Source organism: Oncorhynchus kisutch, linkage group LG15 (genome assembly GCF_002021735.2).
Source record: "Oncorhynchus kisutch isolate 150728-3 linkage group LG15, Okis_V2, whole genome shotgun sequence".
NCBI classification, from domain to species: domain Eukaryota; kingdom Metazoa; phylum Chordata; class Actinopteri; order Salmoniformes; family Salmonidae; genus Oncorhynchus; species Oncorhynchus kisutch.
In genome coordinates this window covers 73614692-73642513 of record NC_034188.2, presented here as the reverse complement: position 1 = coordinate 73642513, position 27822 = coordinate 73614692, and the positions used below count along the sequence as shown (strand labels likewise).

At 44.5% G+C, this 27822-nt stretch overlaps 1 protein-coding gene across 3 annotated transcripts in view; it reads right to left on the bottom strand.

Annotated features, from left to right (window-relative positions):
• LOC109904879 (chloride channel protein 2-like) overlaps positions 1–27822 on the bottom strand; it is a 197085-nt gene that overhangs the window by 7461 nt on the left and 161802 nt on the right. For 2 of the 3 annotated variants that reach the window (XM_031791067.1, XM_031791068.1), the window contains 6 exons: positions 23836–23953; positions 22639–22709; positions 22232–22315; positions 16040–16078; positions 11402–11506; positions 2344–2430 (listed from right to left, as the gene is read on the bottom strand). In XM_031791067.1, coding sequence (XP_031646927.1) covers positions 2344–2430; positions 11402–11506; positions 16040–16078; positions 22232–22315; positions 22639–22709; positions 23836–23953 — 504 coding nt within the window. The remainder of the gene's footprint in view (positions 1–2343; positions 2431–11401; positions 11507–16039; positions 16079–22231; positions 22316–22638; positions 22710–23835; positions 23954–27822) is intronic. The other variant, XM_031791069.1, reaches the window with a different exon arrangement.

Below are 27822 nucleotides of genomic sequence, written 5' to 3'. Positions count from 1 at the left end.
AGTTCTGACGGACGAATCTGGGTTTGGCGGATGCCAGGAGAACGCTACCTGCCCCAATGCATAGTGCCTTTCTGTAAAGTTTGGTGGAAGAGGAATAATGGTCTGGGGGTGTTTTTCATGGTTTGGGTGAGGCCACCTTAGATCCAGTGAAGGGGAATGTTAATGCTACAGCATATAATGACATTCAAGACAATTCTGTGCTTCCAACTTTGTGGCAACAGTTTGGGGAAGGCCCTTTCCTGTTTCAGCATGACAGTGCACAAGGTGAGATCCATACAGAATTGCCCAATATCAGTGCCCAACCTCACTAATGCTCGCAGCTGAATGGAAGAAAGTGCATGCAGCAATGTTCCAACATCTAGTGGAAAGCCTTCCCAGAAGAGTGGGGCAGCAGGTAGCCTAGTGTTTAGAGCGTTGGACCAGTAACCGAAAGGTTGCTGGATTGAATCACTGAGCTGACAAGGTAAAAAATATGTTGTTTGGCCCCTGAACAAGATAGTTAACCCACTGTTCCCCAGTAAGCTGTCATTGCCTAGTTAAATAAAGGTTACATTTAAAACAACTACATAATTGAGAGGAGGCTGGATTGGGGGGACCAACTCCATATTAATGCCCGTGATTTTGGAATGAGATGTTGACGAGCCGGTGTCCACATAATTTTGTAGTGTACCATGAGGGGAGTTGCACTCTCATGACCTCCGTTGAAGTAACTAAAATCACGGCTAACAAGGCCAATGAAATCCGTTGGGGTCGGATGGGGCTGGATTCCATTTCTCCACAGTATGTTGTTCCGAAATTAACAGACTGAAAGCTTATGTAACGTTATGACCAAGGTACCCTCAAAACTGCGGGTGTGAGCGGCTGCGCACTTCCTCCAAGGACTGCTGCGTAGCATAAATGCCATGTCAGAGATTGAATTTCCCTGAGTTTGCACTATATGGATATTTTTTTCTGTGAACAAATCAACATTATATCAGGCCATTTTCAGCAACAAATTAAACAAATCTAACTCTGCAAGATTGAGTCTGTGATTTTGTTGTGAGCAGAGACCGAATGCAACGTAGTATACCTATTTTGGCAGCGGTAGCCCACTAGCAGATTTTCAATACGCCGCTAGTGAATGCGCGTTTTTGTTCATATCAGAACCAACATCTCGAACACCTTAAACTGCTAGAACACAAATGCGCGTGTGCGCATTTGTTGACATTCTTTGCTAGTTAGCGAGTTATTAGACGAGTTTTATAGGTCAACAATGGGGAATTACTGCTTCCCACAAGAGCACATTTAAAGTGGTCTTTAAATAAACAGTCAGGTAAAAAGCTTACGTCTTAATTAAAGGGGCAGTGTTATATTTAGAGACAGGCTTGAATATGCAAATAAGCCAATAGGCCGAGGAGTTAAAGTAAGGTAATAATTATTATCTGTATGGTAATAATAATTCATTGTTTTTTGTAAAGTGTTTTTTTTTGCATAATACAACACAATACAATGAAATGTACAGTCACCTATTTGGCCAATGGTGTTACAGGCCAACTAAAAAAGCCCTTCATAATGTAAAAACGTTTTTAGAAGTCTCATGCAATGTAGTTCTGCATTGAACACCACATATAGGCTACTGTAGGCTATATCATAGAAATCAAAAGCTATTTCCATATGATAATGCTATGTGATTTGCTCCATTGGTTTTGTTGGTAGGCCTACACTATGCTCAAATAGCCACAGTATCTTATTGGCTACTGTCTAAAACTGTAAGGGTACAGCCTCAGTGTTCACTGTAAATGTGTGCCGGAAGATGCACAAAATTCTCACACTGTTCAAGTTTCCGTTCACAAGATCTAACATTTGCTCAGTGACCCCAAACATTTGAAGGAACATTGGTTATCACCATAACTACTGTTCCCTGAAGGAGCCCAAACATTTGAAGGAACATTGGTTATCACCATAACTACTGTTCCCTGAAGGAGGGAAACAAGGTACAACACCTATTTGGCCCCACACCACGCTTTCCTGGGCTCGGTGAAGAGCCGTATTAAATTGAAGGAATGAATCCGAGCCTCACACTTATCACCAGCGAGGTGCGGATTTCATTGTCCTTGTCAGGCCTGATTTTAGTTCCTTCAACCGAAGTCTCAAGAGTGCGACACCCCCCCCCCCCTCCTTCAGGGAACAGTAGTTATAGTCATAATGTTATGTTATGCAGATGATTGTGACAGTGAGGAAGATGATGATGATGATGATGGTCATTGTTATGATGATGGTGGCTGTCATAATCCTGTAAGTGATGATAATGATGGGACAGTGTCATGTTGATGTGGTCAACTCCAGGTGATCCGTGTCACTCACCTCTTTGAGGGACACCACTCCAATGAGTCGTCCGATGCTGGTGACATAGGCATGGTCCAACCCAAGCAGAGAGAAGATGGTGTGGGTCTGGGGACAAAAGAACAACACACTTAGAACCAATATTTAGAATACTCAGAACCAACAGCTAAAACTACTAGAATCAAAATTTAGAACCAACATCTCGAACACTTGGAACAAACACCTTAAACTGCTAGAACACAACCAACCATAGATTCCCTTTTGACATTCCTTTAGAGACATAGCCTCCTGTGAAAATCTTTGAGCAGCTATTAAACTAACGCAGTTAGTGCATTAGAACAGTCACCTTAGTGGTCATTGGAGAGCTGCATGGTGTGCAGGCTCCTTCCTCATTCAACTAATGAAGTAATCAGCAAGTAATCAAAAGGAATCACGTTGATTAGTGTAATCAGGTGTTTGAGCACCACTGAGCTAGATTGTTGTGAAAGTTACAACATCCCTACTGATACTATAAACTGCTAGAACGTCAAGTGAACCACACATACAGCAGCTTGAGCCTAAACCCAAATCACAGGGAATAGAACTACCTTATTGTCATTTAAATATGTAATGCAATGGGAGTTTTCCATTACAATGTACCAGGAAACAAACAACACAAACATACAGTAGCATGGAATACACATCCCCCAGACTGACAGACACACACACACACACACACACACACAGGACAAAATCTGAATTGATGCAAAAATACTAAATAGAAAGAAGAGTTTATAAGAATGTGCACCACAGTTGAATGTAGTGGAGAAAAAGTAAAAGTTGTCAAAAATATAAATTAGTAAAGTAAAGTACAGATACATAAAAAAACTACTTAAGTACTTTATACCAATGACTAGTTTGATGATTGTACTACCATTAATTATCCCATTGACAATCACCCATATTAGCAAAATTATTTCATTTCAAACTTCACATTTGTCTAGTATAGGCTACTTATCGTAATGAACGACATCAGCAAAATGCCTGCGATAAGTGATCGAGATGGTCAGTTTTGGTTTATCGTCCCAGCTCTGAGCTAACAAGCACACACTAATATGTGGAGGGAGACTGTATGTGGTATTGGGTGTTGGCAGTGTGCGGTGAGGAAGGTTGAGAGAGAGGAGAGCTTGATGGATTGGTACAGAATCACACTCTTAAATGTTTTAACAGCAGGCACACAGAGCAGGGAAGTGAGGATGGGAGAAGAGAGGAAAAGGGCTTTTTTAAATTTAAATTTGATTTATTTCACCTTTATTTAACCAGGTAGGCTAGTTGAGGACAAGTTCTCATTTGCAACTGCAACCTGGCCAAGATAAAGCATAGCAATTCGACACATACAACAACACAGAGTTACACATGGAATAAACAAAACATAGTGAATAATACAGTAGAACAAAATAAAACAAAAAGTCTATATACAGTGACTGCAAATGAGGTAAGATAAGGGAGTTAAGGCAATAAATAGGCCACGGTGACGAAGTAATTACAATATAGCAATTAAACACTGGAATGGTAGATGTGCAGAAGATGAATGTGCAAGTAGAGATACTGGGGTGCATAGGAGAAAGATAAATAAATAAATACTGTATGGGGATGAGGTAAGTAGATAGATGGGCTATGTACAGGTGCAGTGATCTGTGAGCTGCTCTGACAGTTGGTGAGGGAGATATGAGTCTCCAGCTCCAGAGATTTTTGCAGTTTGTTCCAGTCATTGGCAGCAGAGAACTGGAAGGAAAGACGACCAAAGGAGGAGTTGGCTTTGGGGGTCACCAGTGAGATATACCTGCTGGAGCGCGTGCTACGAGTAGGTGCTGCTATGGTGACCAATGAGCTGAGATAAGGCGGGGCTTTACATAGCAAAGACTTGTAGATAACCTGTAGCCAGTGGGTTTGGCGATGCGTATGAAGCAAGGGCCAACCAACGAGAGTATACAGGTCGCAATGGTGGGTAGTGTATGGGGCTTTGGTGACAAAACGGATGGCACTGTGATAGACTGCATCCAGTTTGTTGAGTAGAGTGTTGGAGGCTATGAGTGAAGGATGCTTTGTTACGATATAGGAAGCCAATTCTAGATTTAATTTTGGATTGTAGATGCTTAATGTGAGTCTTGAAGGAGAGTTTACAGTCTAACCAGACACCTAGGTATTTGTAGTTGCCCACGTATTCTACGTCAAAGCCGTCCAGAGTAGTGATGCTGGACAGGCGAGCAGGTGCGGGCAGGGATCGGTTGAATAGCATGCATTTAGTTTTCCCTGCTTTTAAGAGCAGTTGGAGACCACGGAAGGAGAGTTGTATGGCATTGAAGCTCGTCTGGAGGTTAGTTAACACAGTGTCCAAACAGGGGCCAGAAGTATACAGAATGGTGTCGTCTGCGTAGAGGTGTACCAGAGAATCACCAGCAGGAAGAGCAACATCATTGATGTATACAGAGAAGAGAGTCGGCCCGAGGGTTGAACCCTGTGGCACCCCCATAGAGATAGCCAGAGGTCCGGACAACAGGCCCTCCGATTTGACACACTGAACTCTATCAGAGAAGTAGTTGGTAAACCAGGCTAGGCAATCATTTGAGAAACCAAGGCTGTCGGGTCTGCCAATAAGAATGTGGTGTTTGACAGAGTAGAAAGCCTTGGCCAGGTCGATGAATACGGCTGCACAGAAATGTCCCTTATCGATGGCGGTTATGATGTCGTTTAGGACCTTGAGCGTGGTTGAGGTGCACCCATGACCAGCTCTGAAACCAGAATGCAAAGCGGAGAAGGTACGGTGGGATTCGAAATGGTCGGTAATCTGTTTGTTAACTTGGCTTTCGAAGACCTTAGAAAGACAGGGTAGGATAGATATAGGTCTGTAGCAGTTTGGGTCTAGAGTGTCACCCCCTTTGAAGAGGGGGATGACCGCGGCAGCTTTCCAATCTTTGGGAATCTCAGAGAGGTTGAGAGGTTGAACACGCTAGTAATAGGAGTTGCAACAATTTCAGCATATAATTTTTAGAAAGAGAGGGTCCAGATTGTCTAGCCCGGCTGACTTGTTGGGGTCCAGATTTTACAGCTCTTTCAGAACATCAGCTATCTTGATTTGGGTAAATGAGAAATGGTGGGGGCTTTGGCGGGTTGCGGTGGAGGGTGCCAGGCAGTTGACCGGGGTATGGGTAGCCAGGTGGAAAGCATGGCCAGCCGTAGAGAAATGCTTATTGAAATTCTCAATTATAGTGGATTTATAGGTGGTGACAGTGTTTCCTAGCCTCAGAGCAGTGGGCAGCTGGGAGGAGGTGCTCTTATTCTCCATGGACTTTACAGTGTCCCAGAACTTTTTTGAGTTAGCGGTACAGGATGCAAATTTCTGTTTGAAAAAGCTAGCCTTAGCTTTCCGAAACTGCCTGTGTATATTTGTTCCTAACTTCCCTGAAAAGCTGCATATCACGAGAGCTATTCGATGCTAATGCAGAATGCCACAGGATGTTTTTGTACTGGTCAAGGGCAGACAGGTCTGGAGTGAACCAAGGACTATATCTATTCCTAGTTCTACATTTTTTGAATGGGGCATGCTTATTTAAGATGGTGAGGAAGGCACTTTTAAAGTATAGCCAGGCATCATCTACTGACGGGATGATCAATGTCATTCCAGGATACCCCAGCCAGGTCAATTAGAAAGGCCTGCTCGCAGAAGAAATCTAGGGGTCTGAAGATGTGGCGTTTTTATGAACCCTCACGCCCCTGGTAAATCTTAGGCCACAGACAAATTCCTTTGTCCTGTTACTATGGAGAACCAGCCTCAGAACATTAAACATGAAATAAAGGGACTCTGGAACAATGGTTTCTGTCAGCCACAATGGTGGTCATGACGATATATGGATCATGAAAATGTATGTCATTTTTGTTTTGTTATTAAAGGTTAATAGATGACGTTATTACGAAAACATTGTAACGTCAACAGTTTACCTAGTGTTTGTTTGATGTTTTTTCATTGTATGTTGTATGGAAAACGTCCAAATCAAAGAGAATGTTTTGGTAAAGATGAAATGTGAAGTTAATTGTCTAAAATTGGATTTGAGTAAAATCTAGACCATGCCTCTTAACTAGGTACGCCCAGAGAATTGCCCTAAAGGCGGTTACGCCCACTTCTGACACGAGGGTATAAAACCTGTGAGTAAAGAATTTACAGAGGAGACTACGTGACCCAAGCTACAGCCAAGGTCTAAAAAGTCAACGAACCCAGAACGCAACACAAGTTTGAAGACAAATAAATATTTTTCTACCCAAGCTACGGATGAGTAGCTGTGTCTAAGCGGATGAATTCAAGCCGGACCCCCTAGCATCCAATCCCAGCGAATCGTGGTATCTAAATGGTTTCATTCCTATGCTGTGAGCTCTGAGCTGTCTGTCCTCAGAAGACCCCTTCCAGAGCAAGGGTGAGGGAACAGACTCCTAAGTCAAAAGGACACTGACATCGTGAGGACGACCAGAAAGGTGCGCCGGAGAAGTGTGTCATCGAGCAGCCTGAACGGTCCCCTGAACAGTCCACACAGAGATCCTCTGATATCTTCCCCACGTAATTACATCATTATATACTGACCCATAAGAGCGGCAGTTTGAGGCAAGGCTAGGGTTAGAATAGCATAGCTGACAAATTCACCCAAATGTATATTTCTCTCGTGTACTTTATTTTTCCTCTCTCTCTTTGAAATCCCCATTTTGGGTAACACGCACCATAGTGTGTTGGCCCGTTATACTAAGTTCTAATGAATAGCCTATAATGTGTTTTGTCTATGTGTATCTTTTATCATAATTTTAGCTTTCTAGTAAATAAATATTAAACTAAGATTGGTGTGGTACGAACTCATTGGAGAGACCCGGGTCCGTGCAGATTCACGGACTATACGACGTTCAGAACGAGATTGTAGAGGTAACTGGTTAATTAGCGGCTGTTGTAAAATCGATATTCTGATATTCTTTGAGTTAATTTGGGAAATAGAAACTCAATAAAAACTAGTTTTCCCATGGTGCCCCAGGTTAATGAGTTAATAATTGCTTGATTCAGTTAATCACGCAATTAGAAACTTTTAATCATTCGATGAACAACAGTCGTCACATTAACTAATACAACGTCATGACAGTGTAATGGCGTTCTTCGTTCGTTGAAAGAGAGTCGGACCGAAATACAGCGTGGTGGTTACTCATGTTTTTAATGAAAAAAGTGACGGTACATGAAATAACGAATAAATACAAAAACAACAAACGGAACGTGAAACTTATTACAGCCTATCTGGTGAACACTACACAGAGACAGGAACAATCACCCACGAAAGACAAAGCGAAACTCAGGCTACCTAAATACGGTTCCCAATCAGAGGCAATGAGAAGCACCTGACCCTGATCGAGAACCGCCTCAGGCAGCCAAGCCTACACTCGACACACCCCTAATCAACCACAATCCCAATGCCTACAAAACCCAATACGAATACAACACGTAAACCCCTGTCACACCCTGGCCTGACCAAATATATAACGAAAACACAAAACACTAAGACCAAGGCGTGACAGAACCCCCCCCCCCCCCCAAGGTGCGGACTCCCGGACGCACCTCAAAACCAAAGGGAGGGTCCGGGTGGGCGTCTGTCATAGGTAGCGGCTCCGGCTCGGGACGTGGACCCCACTTCATTAATGTCCTCGTTCCTCCCCTTCGCGTCCTGGGATAATCCACCCTCGCCGCCGACCATGGCCTAATAGTCCTCACCCACAACCCCACAGAACTAAGGAGCAGCTCGTGACTGAGGGGCATCTCGGGACTGAGGGGCAGCTCGGGACTGAGGGGCAGCTCGGGACTGAGGGGCAGCTCGGGACTGAGGCAGCTCGGGACTGAGGGGCAGCCCGGAACAGAGGGGAAGCCCAGTACTGAGAGGAAGCCCAGTACTGAGAGGAAGCCTAGTACTGAGATGAAGCTCAGGTAAGTAGTAGGCTCCGGTAGATCCTGGCTGGCTGGCGGATCTGGAAGATTCAAGTTGACTAGCAGATCTGGAAGATTCTGGTTGACTGGCGGATCTAGCTGCTCTATGCAGACTGACAGCCCTGACTGCTCCATGCAGGCTGACAGCTCCTTGCAGACTGGCAGCTCCTTGCAGACTGGCAGCTCCTTGCAGACTGGCACCTCCTTGCAGACTGGCAGCTCCTTGCAGACTGACAGATCTGGCTGCTTCATGCAGACTGACAGCTCCTTGCAGACTGGCAGCTCCTTGCAGACTGACAGCTCCTTGCAGACTGCCAGCTCCCTGCAGACTGGCAGCTCCTTGCAGGCTGACAACTCCCTGAAGACTGGCAGCTCCTTGCAGACTGGCAGCTCCTTGCAGACTGACAGCTCCTTGCAGACTGACAGCTCCTTGCAGACTGGCAGCTCCTTGCAGACTGGCAGCTCCTTGCAGACTGACATCTCTGGCTGCTTCATGCAGACTGACAGCTCCTTGCAGACTGGCAGCTCCTTGCAGACTGACAGCTCCTTGCAGACTGACAGCTCCTTACAGACTGGCAGCTCCTTGCAGACTGACATCTCTGGCTGCTTCATGCAGACTGACAGCTCCTTGCAGACTGGCAGCTCCTTGCAGACTGACAGCTCCTTGCAGACTGACAGCTCCTTGCAGACTGACAGTTCCCTGCAGACTGGCAGCTCCTTGCAGACTGACATCTCTGGCTGCTTCATGCAGACTGACAGCTCCTTGCAGACTGGCAGCTCCTTGCAGGCTGACAGCTCCTTGCAGACTGGCAGCTCCTTGCAGACTGACAGCTCCTTGCAGACTGACAGCTCCTTGCAGACTGACAGTTCCCTGCAGACTGGCAGCTCCTTGCAGGCTGACAGCTCCTTGCAGACTGGCAGCTCCTTGGAGACTGGCAGCTCCTTGCAGACTGGCAGCTCCTTGCAGACTGACATCTCTGGCTGCTTCATGCAGACTGACAGCACCCTGCAGACTGGCAGGTCAGGCTGCTTCAAACAGGCAGGAGGCTCTGGCAGCGCTGTAGAGAGAGAAGGCTCTGATAGCGCTGAACAGGCGGGAGACTCCGACAGCGCAGGATAGGAGGAAAACGCTGGCTGCGCTGAACAGACAGGAGACTCCGACAGCGCAGGAGAGGAGGAAAACGCTGGCTGCGCTGAACAGGCGGGAGACTCCGACAGCGCAGGAGGGAAGGAAGGCTCTGGCTGAGCTGAACAGGCGGGAGACTCCGACAGAGCAGGAGAGGCGAGGCGCACTGTAGGCCTGATGCGTGGTGCGGGCACTGGTGATACTGGAGCGAGGACACGCACAGGAAGCCTGGTGCGGGGAGCTGCTACCGGAGGACTGGTGTGTGGAGGTGGCTCTGGATAGACCGGACCATGCAGGCGCACTGGAGCTCTTGAGCACCGAGCCTGCCCAAGCTTACCTGGCTCGATGCCCACTCTAGCCCGGCAAATACGAAGGGCTGGTATGAACCGTACCGGGCTATGCACCCGCACTGGAGACACCGTGCGCTCCATAGCATAACACGGTGTCTGCCCGGTCTCTCTAGCCCACCGGAAAGCACAGGGAGTTTGCGCAGGTCTCCTACCTGGCATAGCCATACTCCCTGTAAGCCCCCCCCAATAATTTTTTGGGGTTGTTTCTCGGGCTTCCTTGCCAAACGTGTTCCCTCGTATCGCCGGCTCCTATCTCCTGCTGCCTCTGCTTCCTCCTTGGGGCGGCGATATTCACCAGGCTGAGCCCAGGGTCCTCTTCCGTCTAATATCATCTCCCAAGACCAGAAGTCCTTATATCGCTGCTCCTCATGATTAACAGGGAGAGTTGGCTCAGGTCTGACTCCTGACTCTGCCACTCTCTCCCTGAGCCCCCCCCCCAATACATTTTTTGGGGTGACTTTCGGGTTTCGCTCTGCGCCGCCGTGTCTTTCTTTTCTCCAACTCCATTCGCCTATAGCCCTCTTCGCACTGCTCCAGCGAATCCCATGCGGGCTCCTGCACTCTCTCTGGGTCGGCCGCCCACCTGTCGATTTCCTCCCACGTCGTATACTCCATGCCATCCAATACGTCTTCCCCTTTCCATTCCTCCTTTCGCTTTTCCTGCGGTCGCTGCCTGTAATCACGCTGCTCGGTCCGTATGTGGTGGGTGATTCTGTAACGGCGTTCTTCGTTCGTTGAAAGAGAGTCGGACCGAAATGCAGCGTGGTGGTTACTCATGTTTTTAATGAAAAAAGTGACGGTACATGAAATAACGAATAAATACAAAAACAACAAATGGAACGTGAAACTTATTACAGCCTATCTGGTGAACACTACACAGAGACAGGAACAATCACCCACGAAAGACAAAGCGAAACTCAGGCTACCTAAATACGGTTCCCAATCAGAGGCAATGAGAAGCACCTGACCCTGATCGAGAACCGCCTCAGGCAGCCAAGCCTACACTCGACACACCCCTAATCAACCACAATCCCAATGCCTACAAAACCCAATACGAATACAACACGTAAACCCCTGTCACACCCTGGCCTGACCAAATATATAACGAAAACACAAAACACTAAGACCAAGGCGTGACAGACAGGGGCAATCAATTCACATATGGTATCGAGGGCACAGCTGGGGGCAGAGGGAGGTCTATAGCAAGCGGCAACAGTGAGAGACTTGTTTCTGGAAAGGTGAATTTTTAGAAGTAGAAGCTTGAATTTTTGGGTACAGACTTGGATAGTAATACAGAACTCTGCAGGCTATATTTGCAGTAGATTGCAACACCGCCCCCTATGGCAGTTCTATCTTGACGGAAAATGCTATAGTTAGTGATGGAGATTTCAAGGTTTTTGGTGGTTTTCCTAAGCCAGTATTCAGACACAACTAAGACATCCGGGTTGGCAGAGTGTGCTAAAGCAGTGAGTAAAACAAACTTAGGGAGTAGGCTTCTAATGTTAACATGCATGAAACCAAATAAATCACAATAAACCATTATGAATGGAGGACATTATGGAGGACACAGTCAAAATGGGGTTGTACTGAGCAGCATAATTAACAGACAGACAGACAAACCTTATGTAATGAGGTGCGCTCCACCAGTTGGAAGGGGGCAGGGTCGATCTTGCAGTTGTCAAAGTTCACCTGCTCGTCAAGCTGGTTCTCCTCCCACTCTGCAATCTGCAGACCCAATGAAGAAGAGAGTGGAGAGAAACATTATGGAAGTACTCAAACCCTATTAGACACATAGAATACTTAAATGGTCTTTACATCCATGGTGATAAAATAACAGATATGGCTTTTATCTTTAATTCAGTAAGGCATTCATTCATATTTCAAAAGATAAAAACATTCCTTTTTAATGCCTTAAACTCCAGTGATTGTTAACAATATGGGCTTCATCAAATGTAAATGCTAATAGTTTAGCAAATATGAGTGATATACAACATAAGCATGGTATCAGTTGAAAGGGTAGCACGTGAGATTAATATGATTATAGATTATGGAATAATGTTCAGAACAAAGGTGAGAATAAAACAGTTAAAGCCCTTATCAGTGGAAACATTTCAGACTATTTAAATTGACATACAACCAAGCATTTTAGCTTTAATCTAAAATCCAATAGATCCTAATAGCAACCAAATCACTTTGCAAACCCCAACACTAATCTCAATCCCTATCCTACCCCATTTATTAGACAATATGTATATATATGTACACACACTACCGGTCAAAAGGTTTTTTCTTTATTTGTACTATTTTCTACATTGTAGAATAATAGTGAAGACATCAAAACAATGAAATAACACATACGGAACTTTGTAGTAAGCAAAAAAGTGTTAAACAAATCAAAATACACTACTGTTCAAAAGTTTGGGGTCACTTAGAAATGTTCTTGTTTTTTAAAGAAAAGCACATTTTTGTCCATTAAAATAACATCAAATTGATCAGAAATACAGTGTAGACATTGTTAGTGTTGTAAATGACTATTGTAGCTGGAAACGGCCATTTTTTAAAATGGAATATCTTCTAATAGCCACCCTTTTCCTTGATGACAGCTTTCCACACTTGGCATTCTCTCAACCAGCTTCATGCGGAATGCTTTTCCAACAGTCTTGAAGGAGTTCCCACATATGCTGAGCACTTGTTGGCTGCTTTTCCTTCACTCTGTGGTCTGACTCATCCCAAACCATCTCAATTTGGTTGAGGTCGGGGAATTGTGGAGGCCAGGTTATCTGATGCAGCACTCCATCACTCTTCTTCTTGGTAAAATAGCCCTTACACAGGCTGGAGGTGTGTTGGGTCACTGTCCTGCTAAAAAATAAATGATAGTTCCACTAAGCCCAAACCAGATGGGATGGTGTATCGCTGCAGAATGCTGTGGTAGCCTTTCTGGTTCTTTGAATTCTAAACAAATCACAGACAGTGTCACCAGCAAAGAACCCCAACACCATAACATCTCCTCCTCCATGGTTTACGGTGGGAAATACACATTTGGAGATCATCCGTTCACCCACACCACGTCTCACAAAGTCACAGCGATTGGAACCAAAAATCTCAAATTTGGACTCTAGACCAAAGGACAAATTTCCACCGGTCTAATGTCCATTGCTTGTATTTCTTGGCCCAAGCAAGTCTCTTCTTCTAATTGGTGTCCTTTAGTAGTGGTTTCTTTGCAGATATTCGACCATGAAGGCCTGATAAACACAGTCTCCTGTGAATAGTTGATGTTGAGTCTGGTAACTTTAATGAACGTATCCTCTGCAGCAGAGGTAACTCTGGGTCTTCCATTCCTCATGAGAGCCAGTTTCATAAAGTTCTTGAAATGTTCCATATTGACTGACCTTCATGTCTTAAATTAATGATGGACTGTCGTTTCTCTTTGCTTATTTGAGCTGTTCTTGCCATAATATGGACTTGGTCTTTACCAAATAGGGCTATCTTCTGTATACCCCTTTACCTTGTCACAACACAATTGATTGGCTGAAATGCATTAAGAAGGAAAGAAATTCCACAAATGAACTTTTAAGAAGGCACACCTGTTAATTGAAATGCATTCCAAGTGACTACCTCATGAAGCTGGTTGAGAGAATGCCAAGAATGTGCAAAGCTGTCATCAATGCAAAGGGTGGCTACTTTGAAGAATCTCAAATCTCAAATCTATTTTGATTTGTTTAACACTTTTTTGGTATATACACTGCTCCAAAAAATAAAGGGAACACTAAAAATCTGAATGAATGAAATATTCTTATTAAATACTTTTTTCTTTACATAGTTGAATGTGCTGACAACAAAATCACACAACAATTATCAATGGAAATCAAATTTATCAACCCATGGAGGTCTGGATTTGGAGTCACACTCAAAATTAAAGTGGAAAACCACACTACAGGCTGATCCAACTTTGATGTAATGTCCTTAAAACAAGTCAAAATGAGGCCCAGTAGTGTGTGTGGCCTCCACGTGCCTGTATGACCTCCCTACAATGTCTGGGCATGCTCCTGATGAGGTGGCGGATGGTCTCCTGAGGGATCTCCTCCCAGACCTGGACTAAAGCATCCGCCAACTCCTGGACAGTCTGTGGTGCAACGTGGCGTTGGTGGATGGAGCGAGATATAATGTCCCAGATGTGCTCAATTGGATTCAGGTCTGGGGAACGGGCGGGCCAGTCCATAGCATCAATGCCTTCCTCTTGCAGGAACTGCTGACACACTCCAGCCACATGAGGTCTAGCATTGTCTTGCATTAGGAGGAAGCCAGGGCCAACCACACCAGCATATGGTCTCACAAGGGGTCTGAGGATCTCATCTCGGTACCTAATGGCAGTCAGGCTACCTCTGGCGAGCACATGGAGGGCTGTGCGGCCCCCCAAAGAAATGCCAACCCACACCATGACTGACCCACCGCCAAACCGGCCATGCTGGAGGATCATTTTGCAGGCAGCAGAACGTTCTCCACTGCGTCTCCAGACTCTGTCACGTCTGTCACATGTGCTCAGTGTGAACCTGCTTTCATCTGTGAAGAGCACAGGGCGCCAGTGGCGAATTTGCCAATCTTGGTGTTCTCTGGCAAATGCCAAATGTCCTGCACGGTGTTGGGCTGTAAGCACAACCCCCACCTGTGGACGTCGGGCCCTCATACCACCCTCATGGAGTCTGTTTCTGACCGTTTGAGCAGACACATGCACATTTGTGGCCTGCTGGAGGTCATTTTGCAGGGCTCTGGCAGTGCTCCTCCTGCTCCTCCTTGCACAAAGGCGGAGGTAGCGGTCCTGCTGCTGGGTTGTTGCCCTCCTACGGCCTCCTCCACATCTCCTGATGTACTGGCCTGTCTCCTGGTAGCGCCTCCATGCTCTGGACACTACGCTGACAGACACAGCAAACCTTCCTGCCACAGCTCGCATTGATGTGCCATCCTGGATGAGCTGCACTACCTGAGCCACTTGTGTGGGTTGTAGATTCCGAATCAAGCTACCACTAGAGTGAAAGCACCGCCAGCATTCAAAAGTGACCAAAACATCAGCCAGGAAGCATAGAAACTGAGAAGTGGTCTGTGGTCACCACCTGCAGAACCACTCCTTTATTGGGGGTGTCTTGCTAATTGCCTATAATTTCCACCTGTTGTCTATTCCATTTGCACAACAGCATGTGAAATGTATTGTCAATCAGTGTTGCTTCCTAAGTGGACAGTTTGATTTCACAGAAGTGTGATTGACTTGGAGTTACATTGTGTTGTTTAAGTGTTCCCTTTATTTTTTTGAGCAGTGTATATTTATATATATATAGACATATTTGTGTTTTAGACAGAGCTTCGGGGCACCATATATATTCGCCGTATACACACACAGAGTCCCTCCCCAATAAATTGTTCTGAAGTGTCAGTCCTATATATATAGATATAAGAAAGATCAGGAAACAATTTATTATTAATATGTATTTAACCCCTTATTTTTGGCACTAAAGAGTCTCCATATATACTTCCATAAGGTTTTTAAACTGGTAATGGGGGACCTTCACACAAGTCGTGTGAGCCCTGTGGGCGTCCAAGAGCAAAACAACATGTACATGTTCGTGAAAGTCTCACCTTTCCACAGAGGGATATTAGTGTGTAGCCCAAAATGTTTGGACACTACAGACAGAAGTTGGCAGATCGGCTGTACCGACTACCGACGAGTCCCAAGACGCTTGTGGGGGTCGAAGAGTCTCCTCTTTCCATAGAGGGCTCATATCGTTCGGACGCTACAGACAATTATGTGAGAAGACCAATTTTCGGGATGTCTCATGGTCTGACAAACACCGCTCTAGCTCTGTCACCTTTCACCGCTGATGCGGAAGGGCGAGATAGGCGAATGCAGTGAATTGACACACATCCAATGCAAAAAAACCGGATCTCTCTAGCTTAAACAGACAATTTTTTATGGGGATTTTTGTATTATGCTAATTAGATGTCCACTGGGGCGCGGACATCGACCTTAGAGGGTTAAGGCTAGGTTGTTGCCTGTTTTATTTGGCTACACATTGCCTGGCTGTGGTCTCTGGTGCAGAGATAATAGATGCCCATAGAGTTTCCAGCTTTGATAAAGCTCTTCATACACAGTGACTTATTATTCCCTTGATAACCAATCAATACACCGTAGCATAGACATAGACAGCACTGATACATCCTGAGAGAAAAGGGAGAAAGAGGGAGAGAAAGTGTGTTGTAGGGTCTCACCTCTCTGATGGTCATGTCATCATCCACATCGAAGTCATCCTGAGAGAAGAGGGACAGGAAACAGATCAACACACTTACACTGCAAACACACACCAAAAAGACTTGTGTGCACGGCCGCACACAACTGCTACAGACAAGTACAACATCTAAATGACAGTAAATAACTTAAAATACAAACCCAATGTCACAAAGTACACTCATACCACAAAGAAAACACTTGTCCATGTCGTGGCCACATAGCGGTCCAACTGAACACAGTTACAAAATGAAAAGACAGATGGAGAGATGTGACAAGAGAGACTAAATTAATAACTACACAGATGACCATGGTGGGGGTTGAAAATGTACTTGAAACAGATGAGGATAATAATGGTTTGCATTCATAAACAGTGCTTTTCACAAGGTCTCATTCATAAACAGTGCTTTTCACAAGGTCTCATTCATAAACAGTGCTTTTCACAAGGTCTCATTCATAAACAGTGCTTTTCACAAGGTCTCATTCATAAACAGTGCTTTTCACAAGGTCTCATTCATAAACAGTGCTTTTCACAAGGTCTCGAAGTACAGATCGGATGATTGGCACTGAAGGATTTGACCATGGAGTGATGATGGCCACAGTTTGGATATGTGCCGGGCGGGCCTGAAAACCTGAGAGAGTTCTACAGTGCTGAGTGGTACTTTAGTGTGTGTGTGGGTCAATGTCAAAAGGTGTGTGTAGAGCCCAATTTGGACAGGAAACTTTTTCTGGGGGAGCTCAGGTTATATAATGAACAAAATCACCACATCCATAATTTTCGTCCCGTCCGTAATTTTCTGCCACGTCAGTAATTTTTGTTAGGCAGGAAGATTATTAAGCTCCTAGGTGGTGCAGTGGTCTAAGCCACTGCATCGCCATACAGCCTGGTTCAAATCCAGGCTGCATCACATCTGGCTGTGATTGGGAGTACCATAGGGTAATGTACAATTGGGGTAGGCTGTCATGGTAAATAAGAATTTGTTCTTAACTGACTTGCCTAGTTAAATAAATACAAATATTATCCCAAAAACCTACTGTTTTCCGGGAAACTCCCAGGTCCAGTCCCGTGCGATTCGTCATCCCTGTGTTTTGAGGGATATTACAGAGTTTAACAGGTGCTGCACCCAGTTTGGGTTAGAACATGGGAACAAATTGATCCTTGAAAAAAAGTGCTATGCAAGTAGCATACAGATGAATGATCCGTTTTGTCACATATCAACTTTCCTAGAGCCATACTTCTCTTTTAAAAGATGACGTGGACAATATTGTGCCGATGATTTGCCAAATATGTCAGTTAATTAAATGTCTGCATAGGTTACAGTTCATGGTTCTTATTGATATGCATTATTAGTTTGACTTTCTCCGAACTGAAGGACAATATTAGGCTAATATTAGGCTATCCCTGGACATCATAACTGAAAGCCATCAGGTCAATATTAGGCTATCCCTGGACATCATAACTGAAGGCCATCAGGGCAATATTAGGCTATCCCTGGACATCATAACTGAAGGCCATCAGGGCAATATTAGGCTATCCCTGGACATCATAACTGAAGGCCATCAGGCCAATATTAGGCTATCCCTGGACATCATAACTGAAGGCCATCAGGCCAATATTAGGCTATCCCTGGACATCATAACTGAAGGCCATCAGGCCAATATTAGGCTATCCCTGGACATCATAACTGAAGGCCATCAGGCCAATATTAGGCTATCCCTGGACATCATAACTGAAGGCCATCAGGCCAATATTAGGCTATCCCTGGACATCATAACTGAAGGCCATCAGGCCAATGTTAGGCTATCACTGGACATCATAAATGAAGGCCATCAGGCCAATATTAGGCTATCCCTGGACATCATAACTGAGGGCCATCAGGCCAATATTAGGCTATCCCTGGACATCATAACTGAAAGCCATCAGGCCAATATTAGGCTATCCCTAGACATCATAACTGAAGGCCACCAGGCCAATATTAGGCTATCCCTAGACATCATAACTGAAGGCCACCAGGCCAATATTAGGCTATTCCTGGACATCATAACTGAAGGCCATCATTCCAATATGACGCTATCCCTGGACATCATAACTGAAAGCCATCAGGCCAATATTAGGCTATCCCTGGACATCATAACTGAAGGCCATCAGGCCAATATTAGGCTATCCCTGGACATCATAACTGAAAGCCATCAGGCCAATATGAGGCTATCCCTGGACATCATAACTGAAAGCCATCAGGCCAATATTAGGCTATCCCTGGACATCATAACTGAAGGCATCAGGCCAATATTAGGCTATCCCTAGACATCATAACTGAAAGCCATCAGGCCAATATTAGGCTATCCCTGGACATCATAACTGAAAGCCACCAGGCCAATATTAGGCTATCCCTGGACATCATAACTGAAGGCATCAGGCCAATATTAGGCTATCCCTGGACATCATAACTGAAGGCATCAGGCCAATATTAGGCTATCCCTGGACATCATAACTGAAGGCATCAGGCCAATATTAGGCTATCCCTGGACATCATAACTGAAGGCATCAGGCCAATATTAGGCTATCACTGGACATCATAACTGAAGGCATCAGGCCAATATTAGGCTATCCCTGGACATCATAACTGAAGGCATCAGGCCAATATTAGGCTATCCCTGGACATTGGAAGTATTTTCACGCCTAAAAGAGCCTCCAAGCTTCCGTCAAAACGGTACATTTTGAATGAGGAAGAAAATTATTACAGGGGCAGTTTGGCCATACCTATCCCGTCTTAAAATTTCTAGTGGAAAAATGGACATGCTGGGGTAGTAATTACATAACCGATGTTCTATAGCACGTGTTTCAAACTCATTCCACGGGGAGGGGGGGCGAGTGTTTGTGAGGTTTTGCCTCATCCTTGTACTCGATTGATGATTTAAACGAAAGGAAAAAACTGACACTCTGCCCTCCGTGGAATGAGTTTGACACCCCTCTTCTATAGTAATACTAGTCCCGTGAGAATAGTGCTTGTGTGACTTTAGTGTAAAAGTGTGTGTGTGTGTTTATTAATTTCTCTCCGTCTACCTCCACACCTGATCCCTCTCCCAGCCTCAGGCCCTAGGGGGTGATGGGAGCTCTGAGCTCATTTATCCACCTGCCTGCAGTGGCTGACCTACCTGTAACCCTGGCAACAGTTGCTGTGGGGCCCGGCTGGTCAAGGTGACCTCCCTACTGTAGAATTATAGAACCAGAACCAGAAGCCAGATGTGACTGGAGTTGACAACACCATCACCACTGACACCAACATGGACTGACAGTCTGCTAGCACTGCATTTTACAGTCCTGTTTCCACCAGTTTTTACCTGCTACTTACTCCCATGAGGTCAATGAGTACTATTCTGGTACACATTTAGCAGAATTGAACACATTGGTTACTACCATTACTTTCTAAGTAGATACATATGGTACATTCAAATAAAAGTGCTACTGTCAAACCTGTACACCTCTCCAAAATCAGGACACTGCACAGATGAAAGAGGTGTGTGTGTGTGTGTGTGTGTGTGTGTGTGTGTGTGTGTGTGTGTGTGTGTGTGTGTGTGTGTGTGTGTGTGTGTGTGTGTGTGTGTGTGTGTGTGTGTGTGTGTGTGTGTAGAAGAATCAGTATAATACAGAGATGTAGTTGTTTGACATAGAACAGCTACCACCTGCATGTGGTGGAAGTGAGTGTTTTTGGGAGAGAGACAGAGCAGGGGATGCTGGCCCATGTTGCTGGTCCATGTGGACTCCAATGCTTCCCACAATTGTGTCAAGTTCACTGGATGTCCTTTGGGTGGTAGACCATTCTTGATACACACAGGAAACTGTTGAGCGTGAATAACCCAGCAGCGTTGCAGTTCTTGACACATTCAAACCGGTGCCTCTGGCACCGACTACCATACCCCGTTCAAAGGCACTTAAATCTTTTGACTTCACACATACACAATCTATGTCTCAATTGTCTCAAGACTTAAAAATCTCAATTGTCTCCTCCACTTCATCTACACTGATTGAAGTGGATTTAACAGGTGACATCTCTCTTCCTTCATCTTGATCTATCTATTGATTTATATTTCTGCATCTGTGTGTGTCTCTCTTAATCTAATCAAAGTCTTCTGCTCCTTCTCTTAGTGTCTTGACCCCAGTGTTGGTCCACTGCAATCCACACATCAAACTACTCAACAAGCTTCAATTCCAGAATATAACAAACATACACACACACTTGCTGACAATGCCATTCCCAGTGTGATTCTAAAGGCGGAGAATAAATCTGGACAAACACAACGTCCATTAATAAGGCATGAAACCGCTCAGTGACGCTCCTGCGCTCTGGTCTACTCTCGTTAAGAGGAAAGAGAGAAAGAATGAGAAAACACTAAGCTCTGAAAGGCCAGGATCATTTCTCTGGGATGGAATACTCAAGTAATTTACCCTGCATCAATATTTCACACTGGATCCAGAGAGGGAAGGCAGGAAAGAAGGTAGACCGGAGGGGGAAGGAGGAGGAGGTGGGAAAAAAAGGAGGATCAGGTAGGGAAAGGATGAAAAGGGGAGGGTAAGAAAGAGAGAAATAGTGACGCAGAGAGGTAGATAAAAAGAGGGGAAATGAGAGTAATTTGGAGAGAGAAGGGGGCTGTGAACTACAGCTCAGGGGGAGAAAGAGAAGTAATAACTTCATTTCTTTAAGATGCGGGGGTGTACTGTAGTGTCGTCGGAAGTCTTGGGTAAATATTTTAATACATTTGTTTGTTCATATTTATGTTTAGGGCCTGTGTGGCCAAATGGATTCTGAGTAACCACACACTCCCTCTGAATACTAATAACTATAATCAACACTAACAAACACCCTAGCATAAACACACACATACATACACACCTAGAGGGTAGTTGTGCCTAATTAGCTCATCAAAGCTTTATAATTACTAATGTCTCTACATCACCAAAATATTCAGGGCATCAATATTGTACCATTAGGTTTAGGCTATCAATGTTTAATGACATTAAAACCTTTCACTATTACATTTCCAGATTGCTGTTTTCTTGACTATTTATGAATAAAACAATAATTAGCATGTTATATTTTGTCAGAGGGGTACATGCAACATTTTATCATGTTTTAAATGTTGCAATCATCATTCTTAATTCAGAATTGGGCAGTTGTTTCATTGATGGACATCACTGTTAAAGCATAGCAGCTTTGGTAATTGGACAGTGTATTTTGGTTGATGGTTTCCTTGGTGGTTGTATTTGTAATTGCTTGGTCATTGAACAGGAGGACTAGAACTGCTTGTCTTACCAACAGGATACATCTTTGATTTCTGTTAATAATATATGCCATTTAGCAGAAGCTTTTATCCAAATCGACTTAGTCATGCGTGCATACATTTTACGTATGGGTGGTCCCGGGAATCAAACCCTCAACCCTGGCGGTGGAAGCACCATGTTCTATCAACTAAGCAACACAGGGCCACACGCATGTCATGAAATACCACCTCCCCCCACCCCACCCCACCTTACCCCGCTCCCATCCCAATCCAAACCTCTCCCCCCTCCCTCTATCCCTAGTATAACTTGTGTCCTCATGACAAATGGTATGAACAACTACAGCAGATGAACAAGTGAGAGGGGTTTGGTTCTGTGGAGGGGTGGACTGTAGCGCTACAGGCCCCACCCACAAACCAGTAGAAGTTCACTGATTGGACACCTCTAATGATATGGCTGATGATGGACAGCGTAGCAGCATGCTTTGGTTGAACCGCCACATCCCTTAAGTTAACCACAACTTAACCACACCACCCTTATTGAGGAAAGACCACGTTTGGACCACAAACCCGGTTTGTAGTCTTTTGGGGTTTAGGGTGTCATAGCTATAGGGGCGGTCGAGTTCTGCATGACCCCTACTGACCTCTTGACCAATCAGTTTGCATTCTGACAATGTTTGTATTCAGTTTGCATTCTAACAGCCAATCAGAAGAAGAGGACTAGGGGTCAGAGGGCAGAAATGGTTCACAGACAGGGAGGAGGACGTTCAACACTTTTGGCTCGATGGCACAGATCACAGTCCATCGGCATGGATTAGCACTGCAGTAGATGGCGATTGGTTGATTGGATGGCTGTCCAGTTGCTGGGCAGTTTCCGCAGGCATTCCCGGCGTTCTTACCACGACGGATATCCGGACACGCTTGGGTGGCCTCCTAAACTCAGGAGTCGCAGTGCCCTCTATGTTGATGTTGACATTCTTGTTCTTCCAGCGGCCAAAGACAAGAACAACATTAACAAAACGCCTCCGCAATGCTGGGCAAACGCTCACCCCACCACTCTCAGAAAGAGACACTTGAGTCTCCCAACCCAAGTGGCGGTGTGGAGGTGTTACTCAGAGAGAGTGGAGAGTAGGACAGGGCAGGAATGGGTTATGTGTAGGAGAGAGTTGGGAGATTCTGAGCTTGGAGGAGAGATTAGGAAGAGTTTGTAGGAGGTAAGGGGAGTGTGTGTGTGTGTGTGTGTGTGTGTGTGTGTGTGTGTGTGTGTGTGTGTGTGTGTGTGTGTGTTTTAAAACAGGTGTCTCACCTCCAGGCCCTCTGTCTCGGGGTTGACACAGAAGAGATTCTTTAAGGTGCTGCTAGAGTGGTCCTGTGGACCTGAGAGAGAGAGAGAGAGAGAGAGAGAAAAAGAGAGAGAAAGAGAGAGAAAGAGAGAGAAAGAGAGAGAGAGAGAGAGAGAGAGAAAGAGAGAGAGAGAGAGAGAGAGAGAGAGAGAGAGAGAGAGAGAGAGAGAGAGAGAGAGAGAGAGAAAAAGAGAGAGAAAGAGAGAGAAAGAGAGAGAAAGAGAGAGAGAGAAGAGAGAGACCATTGAAGCAGCTCAAAGTAAATCAAAAAGTACTTAGTTGTTTAATAATTTTTAAAGGCCATTGGGGATTACGGGGTGACGGAGGGGGTGGTGGTGGTCATACAATGGATCATTTAGCTAGCAATGTGATTTTGAATTTTAGGACCCCTTTAGGAAAAAACTGAATTTGGCCTTTACTACTATAGCTCAGAGAAACACACAAATGGCTTGCAAAGCTGTCATCAAGGCAAAGGGTGGCAACTTTGAAGAATCTCAAAAATAAAATATATTTTGATGTGTTATTTCATAGTTTTGATGTCTTCACTATTATCGTACAATGTAGAAAATAGTAAAAATAAAGAAAAACCCTTGAATGAGTAGGTGTGTCCAAACTTTAGACTTTTTTTTTACAGCCAAAATTTTCCCGATTTTTTTTTTACAACCGGTATCAGTTACCTTCAGACGAGTCCCGTGACACTTGTGGGGGTCGTAGAGCTAAACGGAGAACACCATCATGTTCGTGAGAATCTCCCCTCTCCACATTTGTTTGTGGCTCAAACAGTTCGGATGCTACAAACAGAAGCTGGCACATGGACTGTAACGAATTCAGACGAGTACCAACCTCATGTTCGTGAGAGTCTCCCCTTTCCATAGAGTGGTCATAATAGTTTGTAGGTCAAACTGTTCAGACGCTACAGATGTTTTCATGAGAAGACCGAATTTCACCGCTCTAGCTTTGCCACCTTTAACCGTAGATGCGGAAGTGCGATGTGAGCGGACGAGGTGGATTGAGACTCATCCAATGCAAATAAAAAAGATATCTCTTAAACTGACACATTTTGATGTTACAATACTACTATGTTATTATGTTACTTAGATTGATGCACCGATGCATCAATCAACTCTAGGGGGTTTGTGTGTGTGTGTGTGTGTGCTTACTTGTGGGTATGGGTATCCCAGTGGGGCGGTCCACCACAGAGGGTCTCTTCAGGGCTGGCTTCAGTGGCTTCATAGAGGGTGTAGGGGTGGGACTGAAGGTAGACTCCTCTGTCGAGATCTACACACACACACACACACACACACACACACACACACACACACACACACACACACACACACACACACACACACACACACACACACACACACACACACACACACACACACACACGCGCGCACGTTACCATACACTCTGAATACATTTAATAAATAGTACAGTACATGTTGTACCTACATCCCTTCTACACATTCCACACACATCACTGTAGTTTAGTTTGGGGGAAATGGTCCCACAGTGCGAGTTTCTTTTCACTCTGTTCTGTGTGTGTGTGTGATCCAATAACAAGGTATACTTATAGGCCCTTATTTCCCCACCCCTCTTTATATCTAATTTGTATTTGATTGTCTTTCACTCTCCTCCTGACTCATCAATCCAATGGGTTGCTCTCTATCCTGTCTCACCACCTCTATTACAACCCCCCCCCCCACACACACACAGCCTGGTGGAGGGAGGAATAGAAAAAGCAAGAGAGGGAGAGAATGAGATGAGATTGTGAGAATATGGAGAGAGCTAAAGAAGGAGACAGAAAGAAAAAGTGAGAAGAAAAGTCAATAGATCGGAGGAAACACCAGAGCTGAAAATATGTAGGAGAAAGTGGAGATGAGGATAGAGATATATTAGATACTTTTTGATTTTATTACGATCCCCATTAGCCATCCCCATTAGCCATCCCCATTAGCCATCCCCATTAGCCGGCGCCAAAAGCAACAGCTAGTCTTACTGGGGTCTGACACATCACGAAAAATACATTACAGACAAAAGACTTTACAATTGACATACATTTAAAAACATGTAGTCCAGTACATACACACAACAAGTAGGTCACATTGGGGGAGAGACATTGTGCCATGAAGTGTGTTGCTTTATTTGTTTTTTGAAACCATGTTTGCTGTTCACTTGCCCTATATGAGATGGAAGAGAGGTCCATGTAATCATGGCTCTGTATAATACTGTACGTTTCCTTGGATTTGTTCTGGACCTGGGGACTGTGAAAAGACCCCTGGTGGCATGTCTGGTGGGGTAAATGTGTATGACAGTTGACCATGCAAACAATTTGGAATTTCCAACACCTTCATCTTTTTCATAAAAATAAGAAGTGATACAGTCAGTCTTTCCTAAACTCTTAGCCAGGAGAGACTGGCATGCATAGTATTAATATTAGCACTTTGATTACAATAAAGAGCACAACATGCTGCTCTGTTCTGGGCCAGCTGCAGCTTTACTAAGTGTTTCTTAGCATGACTTGACCATGTGGCTGGACAATAATCAAGATAAGATCAAACTAGAGCCTGTCGGATTTGCTTTGTGGAGTGTGGTGTCAAAAAAGCAGAGCATCTCGTTAATAACGAGACAGACCTCTCCCCATCTTTACAACCATTGAATCAATGTTTTGACCATGACAGTTTACAATCTAAGTTAACACCAAGTCATTTAGTCTCCTCAACTTGCTCAACAGCCGCACAATTCATTACCATATTCAGCTAGAACTTAGGAAATGATTTGTACCACATACAATGCTCTTAGTTTTAGAGATGTTCAGGACCAGTTTATTACTGGCCACCCATTCCAAAACTGACTGCAACTCTGTTAAGGGTTTCAGTAACTTCATTAGCTGTGGTTGCTGACGCATACAGAGGTGAATCATCAGCATACATGGACACATATGCTTTGTTTAATGCCAGTGGCAGGTCATTGGTAAAATAGAAAAGAGTAGAGGGTCTAGAACTGCCCTGCGGTACACCACACTTTACATGTTTGAAATTAGAGAAGCTTCCATTAAAGAAAACCCTCTGAGTTCTATTAGATAGAGAGCTCTGAATCCACGATATGACAGAGGTTGAAAAGTCATAACACATACGTTTTTTCAACAACAGGTTACGGTCAATAATATCAAAGGCTGCACTGAAATCTAACAGTACAGATCCCACAATCTTCTTTTCACTTTCTTTCAACCAATCATCAGTAATTTGTGTCAATGCAGTACATGTTGAGTGCCCTTCTCTATAAGCATGCGGAAAGTCTAATGTTCATTTGTTTACAGAAAAATAGCATTGTATTTGGTCAAAAGAAAAATCCAACACTTTGCCAATAACTGGCAGCAAGCTGATTGGTCTGCTGTTAGAACCAGTAAAGGCCACTTTACCACTCTTGGGTAGTGGAATGACTTTGGCTTCCCTCCAGGCCTGAGGACAAAGACTTTCCTCTAGGCTCAGATTGAAGATATGACAGATAGGAGTGGCTATAGAGTCAGCTACCATCCTCAGTAGGAGCGGCTATAGAGTCAGCTACCATCCTCAGTACCTTTCCATCTAAGTTATCATTTGTCACTATTGATCGATAACAATACTTTTTCCATCTCTCTCACACCAACTTTGGAAAATTAAAACTTACAATGCTTTTATATTTTTGTTGTTGTTTTTAGACAGAGAGAGAGAAACAGAGAGAAACAGAGAGAGAAACAGAGAGAAACAGAGAGAAACAGAGAGAGAAACAGAGAGAGAAACAGAGAGAGAAACAGAGAGAGAAACAGAGAGAGAAACAGAGAGAGAACAGAGAGAAACAGAGAGAGAAACAGAGAGAGAAACAGAGAGAAACAGAGAGAGAAACAGAGAGAGAAACAGAGAGAAACAGAGAGGAACAGAGAGAGAAACAGAGAGAGAAACAGAGAGAAACAGAGAGAGAAACAGAGAGAAACAGAGAGAGAAACAGAGAGAGAAGGTCCCCAGTCTACCTGGCCATGCTGCTGCTCCAGTTTCAACTTCCACCTGACTGTGCTGCTGCTCTAGTTTCAACTGTTCTGCCTTATTATTATTCGACCATGCTGGTCATTTATGAACATTGAACATCTTGACCATGTTCTGTTATAATCTCCACCCGGAACAGCCAGAAGAGGACTGGCCACCCCACATAGCCTGGTTCCTCTCTAGGTTTCTTCCTAGGTATTGGCCTTTCTAGGGAGTTTTTCCTAGCCACCGTGCTTCTCCACCTGCATTGCTTGCTGTTTGGGGTTTTAGGCTGGGTTTCTGTACAGCACTTTGAGATATCAGCTGATGTACGAAGGGCTATATAAATAAATTTGATTTGATTTGATTTGAGAGAGAAACACAAGAGAGAAACAGAGAGAGAAACAGAGAGAAACAAGAGAGAAACAGAGAGAGAAACAGAGAGAGAAACAGAGAGAGAAACAGAGAGAGAAACAGAGAGAAACAGAGAGAGAAACAGAGAAGAGAAACAGAGAGAGAAACAGAGAGAGAAACAGAGAGAAACAGAGAGAGAAACAGAGAGAGAAACAGAGAGAGAAACAGAGAGAAAACAGAGAGAGAAACAAAGAGAAACAGAGAGAGAAACAGAGAGAAACAGAGAGAAACAGAGAGAGAAACAGAGAGAGAAACAAGAGAGGAAACAGAGAGAAACGAGAGAAACAGAGAGAGAAACAGAGAGAGAAACAGAGAGAAACAGAGAGAGAAACAGAGAGAAACAGAGAGAGAAACAGAGAGAGAGAAACAGAGGAGAGAGAGAAACAGAGAGAAACAGAGAGAGAAACAGAGAGAGAAACAGAGAGAGAAACAGAGAGAGAAACAGAGAGAAACAGAGAGAGAAACAGAGAGAGAAACAGAGAGAAACAGAGAGAGAACAGAGAGAGAAACAGAGAGAAACAGAGAGAGAAACAGAGAGAAACAGAGAGAGAAACAGAGAGAAACAGAGAGAGAAACAGAGAGAAACAGAGAGAGAAACAGAGAGAGAAACAGAGAGAGAAACAGAGAGAGAAACAGAGAGAAACAGAGAGAGAAACAGAGAGAGAAACAGAGAGAGAAACAGAGAGAGAAACAGAGAAAACAGAGAGAGAAACAGAGAGAAACAGAGAG